The sequence below is a fragment of the Sciurus carolinensis genome, chromosome 11 (assembly GCF_902686445.1).
Source record: "Sciurus carolinensis chromosome 11, mSciCar1.2, whole genome shotgun sequence".
Taxonomy (NCBI): Eukaryota; Metazoa; Chordata; class Mammalia; order Rodentia; family Sciuridae; genus Sciurus; species Sciurus carolinensis.
In genome coordinates, this window is record NC_062223.1 from 122,570,328 (window position 1) to 122,580,632 (window position 10,305).

The 10,305-nt window shown below is 35.7% G+C and overlaps 1 protein-coding gene across 1 annotated transcript; it reads right to left on the bottom strand.

Moving 5' to 3' along the window:
• Positions 1–2,133: 2,133 nt before the first annotated feature.
• Tmem225 (transmembrane protein 225) lies at positions 2,134–4,282 on the bottom strand. The gene is made up of 4 exons (XM_047518024.1): positions 4,090–4,282; positions 3,381–3,527; positions 2,991–3,125; positions 2,134–2,354 (listed from the first exon to the last, which is right to left on the bottom strand). The coding sequence occupies exons 1-4, from the start codon at positions 4,280–4,282 to the stop codon at positions 2,134–2,136; spliced, it is 696 nt and encodes a 231-aa protein (XP_047373980.1).
• Positions 4,283–10,305: the final 6,023 nt, after the last annotated feature.

Sequence of the window (10,305 nt, forward strand, 5' to 3'; positions counted from 1 at the left end):
TTAAGGAAGTCTGGCCCTAAGCCAACATGATGTAGATTTGGGCCTACTTTTTCTTCTATTTGGTGAAGGGTCTCAGGTCTAATTCCTAGATCCTTGGTCCATTTCATACTGAGTTTTGTATAGGGTGAGAGATAGGGGTGTAGTTTCATTTTACTGCATATGGATTTCCAGTTTTCCCAGCACCATTTGTTGAACAGGCTATCTTTTCTCCATTGTACGTTTTTGGCACCTTTGTCTAGTATGAGGTTACTGTACTTATGTGGTTATGTCTCTGTGTCTTCTATCCTGTACCATTGATCTACCTGTCTATTTTGGTGCCAGTACCATGCCGTTTTTGTTACTATTGCCCTATAGTAGTGTTTAAGGTCTGGTATAGTGATATCTCCTGCATCACTCTTCCTGCCCAAGATTGCTTTGGCTATTCTGGGTCTTTTTTTCTTCATGATTGCCTTTTCTGTTTCTATGAGAAATGTCATAGGGATTTTAAGTAGAATTGCATTAAATCTGTATAGTGCCTTTGGAAATATGGCCATTTTGATAATATTAATTCTTGTTATCCAAGAACATGGGAGATCTTTCCATCTTCTAAGTTCTTCCTCACTTTCTTTCTTCAATGTTTTGTAGTTTTCATTGTAGAGATATTTTACCTCTTTGGTTAGAAATCAGCATACTACAGTAATGCAGCCACATCAATGTTCATAGCAGCCCAATTCACAATAGCTAGATGCCCATCAATTGATGAATGGTAAAGGAAGTGTCGTATATATACACAATGAAATATTACTCAGCCATAAAGAATAGTAAAATTATGACATTTGCTGGTAAATGGATGAAGTTGGAAAATATCATGCTAAGTGAAATAGGCCAAACCCAAAAAACCAAAAGCTGAATGTTTTCTCTGTTAAGTGCAAGACAATATATAACAATAGGGGGTGGCGGGGGGAAGAGAAGAATGAAGGAATTTTGGGCGGTGTAGAGGAAAAAGGGGTGGGAGGGGGTGGGAATGGAAAAACAGTAGAATGAAACAGATAATATTTCCCTATATATATGTATGATTACATGAATGGCATGAATATATATTGTGTTCAACCATAGAAATGAAAAGTTGTACCCCATTTGTGTACAATGAATCAAAATGTGTCTGTAAAAATAAAAAAAATATTTTAATAAATAAATAAAAACATGAAAAAAAATGAAAGACATTATTACCCTGTTTACATATATGATTACACTATCGGTTTGACAGCACCAGGTACAGTCAGAGGAATGAGAAGTTATGCTCCATTTGTGTAAAATGTGTCAAAATGCATTCTATTGTCCTGTTTAACCAATTAGAACAACAACAAAAAAGAGAATATTTAGAGCAACACAGTAACAAAATGAAAGGGAAATGAGTAAATGTCCATCAACAATAGTATGAATATTTTACTTTTTACATCTATGTTGGAATGCCTAATAGTTTAAGTGAATTGTATAGAACTAAACTCATAGAGTTGAGTGAACAAAGAAAACTGCAAAAAGTGATAGATATACATGGTATGATATTAAATAACTTTCATAAACTTGGAAAGCTAGTCCATGTAGTTTTTATAGATTCATTGCAGTAAAAATTGTAACATGAATGTAAAATGATCAAGGAATCCTTAAAAGTGCATTACAATGGAAAACAAGGGAGGAAATGAGATTAGAAAAATGTTTAGAGTAATATCATTTGTACCTACAAATTTAATCGAAAAATTTCTAGTAGAAATTATGGAAACAATAAAGGGTGCAATGCTAACTTTTCATAAAGAGGAGGGATGTGTGCACAGATGTTTATCATACTGCCTTGCATTTTTTCTTTTGTTCAAAATATTATACAATAAAATAAAAAGTATCATATGACACTGTAAATCTTTGTGATATATAGAGTTAATGCAAGAAATATTTATATGTTTATTTTATTAATAAAAATTGTAGAGAAAGATACTGGTTTAGGAGGCTAGGGTTAAAAAAGTGATCTGCTGAATCTTTTTACAGACCCCCAGCCGGTTCACAGTTATTTAAGTTATGCTGAACACGAAATGGTTGGAGATCCAGGCAGCACACAGAAAGACAGAGATGGGTGCACGCTGCAAGAGATAGATCGCCACATCATACAGCCCAGGTTACCCGGCGAGCTTGGACCTGTGGTTTGTTCACAGTTTCTTCGTTTAAGCTATGGGCGTGCATGCGAACAATGCTACGAGGCATTTCCTTGCGCTCCGGAAGTGAAATAACTTGGATGGAACTCCCACATCCTTTGGCAGATTTATGGATTTTCAGGCAGGTACAGACATTTGCAAACACCTTGTATTGCAAGAGAGAGAGGATACCTAGGGAAAGCACAAGCAAAGGAGCAGAATGAAGGGACAATGGAGAGTCACAGAAGCCCTTCCCTCCATGTTGCAGAAAACCTGGACCCATACCCATGACCGGAAGCCATCTGGGAAGGGAATGATTTAGTGGAGGAGACTGAAAACACATGCTTTAACAGCTTTCATGCTTCTCAGCTCGATAAAATTGAGAATTCTTTTTTGCAAGAAGATGTACTTCTATCTGATTTAGAAAGAGCAAATTTCAAAGAAATTTTACAGATTTCTTAGGAAAGGAGGAGCTCCTTTTAGCATCAGACACTGTTTCTCTCTTCCCTCAAACTGCCGGGGCACTGCAATGTACTGCCAGGGTCACTTATTTCTTCCCTAAAGTGGGGAAGGTATGAATGATAGAAGAAAAAGTGGAGATGAGGAACTGTCCTCTGAGACAGACATAGTGAACACTTCAACCAGGCCTGGTTTTCAGCTCTTTCCTGGTAGGAACTGCCCTTAGAGAATGAATTCAGAAGATTGTTAGTCTTTTAAAATGCAAGATTTGGCACTGTTTTCTCCATTCCCCTGTTCCTTCCTTTCACCCTCACCCTACCAGGAGTAGAATGGTTCTCCTCATTCTTCAAGGATCCTGAGGACACTCACCACAGGCTATAAGGAGGAGGATGGCGAAATAGGCAGTGATAGGGACCCAGGTGATCTTGAAACTAGAGAAGTACATGGATCGACCTTTCCTTAGCATACCATTATAGAGTAGGAGTGTAGAGAGCAGCAGGATACCTGGTGTCCAGGAAAAAAGAGAAAATGGTCTCAGTTTAGAAACTTTGATTCCTTTTTTGATTCTATGCACCTGATTTCCCAGCCCCCACCCTCTCCAACTGCACCTCAACCAAAGACTGATATCACTTTAGTAGGGGATCTAACATCGCACATACCTCTGAATCAGAGAACTGGGAAGGCTAGCTGGTCAGAGACTGTAGCCTGGGACTTACAAACCTACCATAGCTCCACACCTGTAATGGGAGAGCCAATTACCTGTGAAGAAATTGAAGAGGGTAATGATGAGGTAGATATATTTATTTTGAGGAATAATGTAGGTGACATACAATCCCAGGATGAAGTTAATGGAGCAGGAAACGACCAAGACTGATATCATCATAATCCTGATCATTTGCAGGCCATCTGTTAGAAAGCAGAAGCTGTATTGAGAGAAGGACGCATATTTCTTTTAGACTTCTTTCCATCTGGGACCTACAAATCTCTAGGGAAAAACTGAGAACAGAGTAAAAGATTTAATTAAATTAAGAGAGGAGAGGAAAAATAAAGAAGCAGATATCCTTAGGCTGGACAAGGGAGTCCAAAGAAAGAGTTTTCTACTGAGATGATTTCATATGTTTCTTTCTCATCTTTTCTTTTTCCCCCAGAACTAATTTCTTATTAAATACCCTAATTTACCTGTCCCTTGTAGTGGCAATATAACCTATTTTCCTTCTTGTCAGTTACCTTCTTTTCCATAGCCCCTACACTTTAGTTGTTCTAACCAACCTGCTGCTACCACATTGTTTAAAAATGCTTTCTCCTAAACATCCAAATGGTGAGATTTGGATCTGCGTTGATAATGGAAGTGGGCATACTGCAGTCTGAGGAATTGCTCCACAGAATACTAGGTAAGTTAGTGAGATGAACAGTCAAGAACAATGAAATCTTCCTCTTCACCCATCAATTTTCAAAGCATAATTCTGACCTTCTGGCCAAATAGCAGTACAGCATATCATCCATGGATTGTGGATAGTCTTATTTTTTGTTGTCTCATTGTTTGTTGTTTTGGGAACTAACTCAACCCATTCCTCAAAAATGATTCCTACCACCAAGAAGACTACAACCCAGGAGGACGTGAGTACGTTGGCGGCTAGGATATTCCTGTTTGACACAGGCATTATTCTGGGTGGAAATTCCTGGCTGAGACTACCACAAATATTTCATAAGTCTCCTCTCCAATATGTGAAGTCATAGGAGGAAAGGCAAAATCTTGATTTTTTTAGTGACTTCTGAGGTATGGGCAGTGGCAGAGGCTTAAGAAGCCTGTGGAACAGAGAATATAACTTCTCCTCAACATTCCTATACTGAGGGTGGTCTGTTGTCAGGCTACAAACTGCCATGGAATCACCTATTGGTTTGACCCTTGACCCTGGGGCATAGACAATGGAAGCACCAAGATGCTCAGAGGTCCTGAGAGAGCTAACAAAGAGGGAGATCTGATACACACACACACACACACACACACACACACACACACAGAGAGAGAGAGAGACACCTATCAGCTGTGGGGATAAACAGAGGCCTTGAAAGAAGTTAAGCACTCCTGACTACAGCAGTCCCATTTTAGAGTTAGAATTACATATTCCAGGATTAGTTGACATTTAGTAGTCTTCTGTGAAGAGGATATCAAGATTGTTTGATTGAAGAGTCAGCTAGCTAACACCACAAAAGGGAATGACCACTCCAAATCCAGAATCTGTTGAAGAAACACAGGACCTTATTGGGATTTCCCAGCATAGTTTATTTAGGGAGACATCCAAGAAATAGACCAGTGTTTTGAAATCCAAACAACTGGCCTGATACACTGAGCCATTATAGTTTAATATAACTTATAAGGTTTGTAACTTGGCAGAGAAAATATTTTTGTATTTCTTGAGTAGGCAACTATGGTATACACTAAGCAGAAACTGAGAGCTTGTACTGAAATCCCCCAATTTCCTTTTACTGAACTAACAGGAAATCCTCTCCAAATTGTTTTGACCCTCTTGCAGGTCACTTTCTCAGGGTCAAAATGGACTTCTTTCATCGCCTTAAATATGCTACATTGTCTTTCCCCAGCCCTTTGTATACATCTTTTCTTTTTTTTTTTCTTGTACTGGGGATTGAATACAGGGGTCTCTACCACTGAGATAGATAGATAGATCTTTTACTTTTGTTTTGAGACAGGGTCTTGATAAGTTTCTGAGGGTATCACTTGAGTCACTGAGGCTGATTTGAACTTGTGACCCTTCTGTCTCAGGCTTCCAAGTTGCTTGGAATATAGGTATGAGCCACTGTAGTCAGTTTTCAAACATCTTTTTTTTTTTCTACTCTTTTTATTTTATATATGTATATATATATATATATACGTATATATATATATATATATATATATAAAATTTGTTCTTATTAGTTATACATGGTAGTAGAATGTATTTTGACATATTATACATATCTGGAGTATAACTTTTCATTCTTCTGGTTGTACCTGATGTAGATTTACATTGGTCATTTAATCACATACACACATAGGATAGTAATGTCCAATTCATTTTATTGTCTTTCCTACTCCCATTCTCCCTCCCTTCCCTTCATTCCCCTTTGTCTAATCCAAAGTATTTCTATTCTTCCTATCTCCCCATTTATTAATTGGGAATTTTTTATTTTTGGTGTTAAGTTTTTTTGAGTTCTCTATATATCCAGGAGATTAATGCTCCATCTGAGGTGCTAAACATCTTCCAATAGCATGTTTCTTTACTTTTTAAAATTTAAACAACAATGCTCAACAGTGTATTTTCTCTTACTAGGAAGGCTTTAGGTAAAGAAAATGGATATCAGATCCTGGGTTTCAATCCTGGCTCCACTTAGAGTGATGTGGTCCTAGAGATAATAATACTTCTTACTACATAATACTTTTTGTAAAGATTAAATCTGTTTAGAGATATAAAGTACCAAAACATGTCCTTGCAAATAGTCAATAACATGTAAGCAATTTCTGTCACATTAATTTGGGTTCCCAGAAAGAGACTTGAAGGGAAATTTGTAGTGGGGCAGTTTATTGGGAAGTACACGCGGAGACCACATCTATAAGTTTCTAAGGGCAGCAGAATCGAGCTGAAGTTCAACTGAGGTATACTTGCCATAGAAGAAACCTTAGCCATTTCCATTAGTAGTGTCTGAACCCGGGCCATCCATCAGAATCATTCTGAACAGAGGCAAGAGAACTCAGATTGTTTTACATTGGGCATTAGTTTGTCTTTGAAAGCAGGCTACCTTGGGGTGGTATCTCCCTTCTGTTTCAGGGGCAATTCCTAATTCTCTCAGGAACCACAAGTCTCAGAGAGATTTCTCTACTCTAATATCAAGTTTGCTGTTTGAGTTGCCAACTGCCATGAAATCAATGTCTATTGCTTTGATCCTTGATCCTGGAAGGACCAAGAGGGTAGACAGGCAACTCTTATTGTTATGTTTTTATATATTGATGATTTTCTTTCTAAACCATAGATCCTTATAAGAAGGATGCCTGGACTGAAGATTTATGTCTTTTAAATTACTGTTTCTCTTTTTCTTTGTATACCTTATGTTTGGTATATGAACATTGCTGCTGTGCTGTATGGCACATAGATATTTGTAAATGTTTCATATTTTCATTGTGAATTGAAGCTATAATCTTTACTTGTATTTGTCACTGTCAATTATTTTGTTGTCTGATTCAACTTTGTTTGGCATTAAGATTTCCTTTTATTTGCATTTCTCTTGAATATTTTGTTCCTCCTTATTTTTAGCTTTTCTGTTTCAGTACATTTTAATGAACAGTATAAAATCGAATTTTGCTTCAGAAACCAATAAGAAAACACTTTAAAAACTATGGAACTTAAGCCCATTTACATTCAATATTTGAACTGTTCGATGCACTATTTTACATTCATTTTATTCAGCATGTCTCTGTATCTGATGAATATGTATAATGGCCATTTATATAATTTCTTTGCTATTTATTTTTTAATATTTTTGGCATTTAGGGAAACAATTTAATCTAAACTTTAAAAAGCCCTTTTATTTAATTAATGCTCTTAAATCTCTTCACTTCAGATATTTTTTTGGCTTTCAACTGTGAGATAAAATAAAATGAGCCCATAATGTCTTCCTACCTTCTCCTGTCTCTCCTTTCAGCCACCCGGTTTCATTGAATGTATTATCTATTGAACTGCTTTATCTTTGTACTCTTAAGATAATTAGTAGACTTCCATAATACAATATTGTTTTAAATTTTTCTATGATTTCCTTTAATCTCTAATTCTTACTCATAAGGTGTTCAACGAGCTTCAGTTTCCTCATTCTCTTCTTCTCCTGATCCATATTTACAATTTCATTATATCTAATTTGTGAGGGCAGGTACGGGTTGTTCCATCTATCCACTCACCTTTTATTTCATTAAAGATCTACAGTTACATCCAATCCTTACAACCTCTCCCCTTGCCAATATTGCCCTCTGCAACCCCTAGCCCTACCCCCTGGAGCCATCTTTCATGAAGACCCATCCTTTGATAGATATTTAACCAGGGCAGATAGCTAATATGTTTGGTGATCGCTGACATGCTTAATACTGTTTTCCAAGCCTTGGTACTTACAGAATTCTTAGCTAGGCATAATATTCTTCATTCACACTTTCTTTTCCTGAGTATCTTTTTTGTGTGTGTTACTTCAGTCTTTTACTTAATTTAAATGAATTTGTCCAGAAATTGATGTCTGCTTGTCTTTTAGTTTTTTTTTTTTTTGTTTTTGCCTGTATAAGAGACTTGATGTTTTTGCCAGGAATTCCAGAGGATTTTTACTGAAGCTTAAATTTTATATTTTTAAAACATGTTTTGGCATTGTGCATTCTGATTCAATTTTTGCAGGTTTAGGATCTGCTTTTTCAATATGTAGATGCAGATGTTTTCATTTCAGGAAAGTTTTGTGATTGAATGTTTATTTGTTTATTTTTGTTTTCTTTTTCATGAAATCCAATTGTTATATCTTTTTTTTTGCCTGTTTCCAATAGCTACCATTTTCTCCTAAATTCTTTTTTCTTGACATTTATTATTAGTATTCTATTTGGCTTTATTAAAATTTTGGACTTATGTGTTCTGTTTTGAAAATTTCATAGTTTGTTTTTATTACTGAGATAATTTTGCATTTACTTCAGTTTTTTTTTTTACCAGAATTCTGTCAGTTCCTATTTTATGTCTATGTAATGCTTATTCAATTTTTTCTAAGCTCTTTCTTTAAAGAAACTATTTGACATAATTTAATATTTAAAAAATCATGTTCACTGAGGTATAATTATATATAATAAGTCCAACCTTTAAAATATGCAGTTTGATGAGTTTTTATAAATTTATGTGGTGACATATAGTGGTTACCATTATTCCGTATGTTGAATATTTATCACTCCGAAAAGTTTCCTTGTGCTTTTGTGGTTGGCTCATCCCTTCTGATGAACAGTGATGTGTTTTCTATTTTTATGTTAACTTTTCTACAAAGTCATGTATTTGGGTTCATGAAGAATGTGGCCTTTGTGCTTGTCTGTTTTCACTTAGCAATATATTTTCCAGATGCGGAGCATAAGTATTTAGTTCCTTTTTTTTTATTCAATGTCATTGAATTGGATGACAATTCAATGGATAAAATGTATTGGATAAAATGTATTTATGCATTCCCATTAGAGGACATTTTAGCTTCTTCCAGTCTTGAATAAAGCTGCTATAAACTGTAGCATAGGAGTCTTTGTGTGTGTGTGTATGCTGGCATTCCACGTGAGGAAATAACTGGAAGTGTAAGAGTGCATTGTATGTATATTTTTAACTTTACAAGAAATTGCTAAACTCTTTTCCAAAGTGGTTGAATGATTTGATATCTCTAGGGCAATGTTTGATCCATATCCTCATTGTACATAGCACTGATAGTCTTTTTAATTTAAGTTATTCTAGTAGGTGTCTTGTAGTATCTCATTTTTAGATTTAATTTTCATTTACTTATGACTAATGACACAAAGTTTTCATATAAATATTGACCATCTGTATTTTTTTTTTTTTTTTTTTGTGGTGCTGGGGATTTGAACCCAGGGCCTTGTGCTTGTAAGGCAAGCACTCTACCAACTGCATCTGTATGTTTTTCATAAAATATGTGTTAAAATATTTTGCCCAATTTTTGAGATATTTGTCATTTTCAGTATTGTGACCTGAGCTTTCTGTTCTTATATAGTTCTTTTTTTCCTCAAGATAAGTAAACTGCAATTATTTGCATAATTTTAAAATTTCATATTGCCTTCATGCATAGTTTATCTCTACTTCATTAGCTGTGTGTATGTATGTATGTATGTTTTATTGTATGCTCAAAATTTTTTATTTTTGTCTTTTAAAAATTATAATATACTTGTAGGGATGCTTTATATTGACTTCTTATGGATATTGAATTTTTCTAACAGCAATGGAGGAGGTGGAAGAGGGGTTTATTTGTCTTCTCAAATTCTTAGAGGAAACTTTTCTATTTGGTAAATTTTTCTGTGTGAAGTTTGGTTTATTCTGATCCATTGATACTCTCTGTTTCAACAGAACACTTATCTTCAGCTGCATTCTTCTTTTCCTTCATGTGCAAACTCTGTGTGACTCATCCAATTTCCTAGGTGCCTGCTTTTTCTCCAGTAAAGCTGCCTTCTTGGACTCTGGTCCCAAGAACTTTATGAGCTACCTCCTTTTATTTTTCTGGCAGCTGGTACCTGTCAGATCTTAGGTTTCTTCTTAGTATCCCCTGATGGGAACCTCTACTTCTCTCCTCTATGTTCCACCAGGAGTTTTGATTGCAGAGGAGGAAACTCCAGTAGCAAGTGGCAAAGTGCTATACCACTGGTGTTTCAATAAAGATAATATAAGTTACTAAAGAAAAATATTGCCATACTTTAGATATTCTTACATAAATGTTTCAAGGAAAAGACCCTATGCCTACTATAATCTAGGTAATCCTCTCTAGACCTGACATCAGGCATCTCAGGATTGGTGGGAAGAAAGCTGAAGGTGAACGTTTAAAGAAAGAGTTTATACGCAACCTCATGAAGTAATCGGAGACTTACATTTAGTATTTTCCTTCATTTTATATACTTTCCCCCTATATCTATCCCTTT

Coding starts and splice junctions, on each gene's coding strand:
- Tmem225 (XM_047518024.1), bottom strand. CDS start 4,282: ATGCCTGTGTCAAACAGGAATATCCTAGCCGCCAACGTACTCACGTCC. Junction 3,528..4,089: donor TACTGCTATTTGGCCAGAAG/GTCAGAATTATG, acceptor GCTTTCTAACAG/ATGGCCTGCAAATGATCAGG. Junction 2,355..2,990: donor CCTCCTCCTTATAGCCTGTG/GTGAGTGTCCTC, acceptor TGCTTTCCCTAG/GTATCCTCTCTCTCTTGCAA.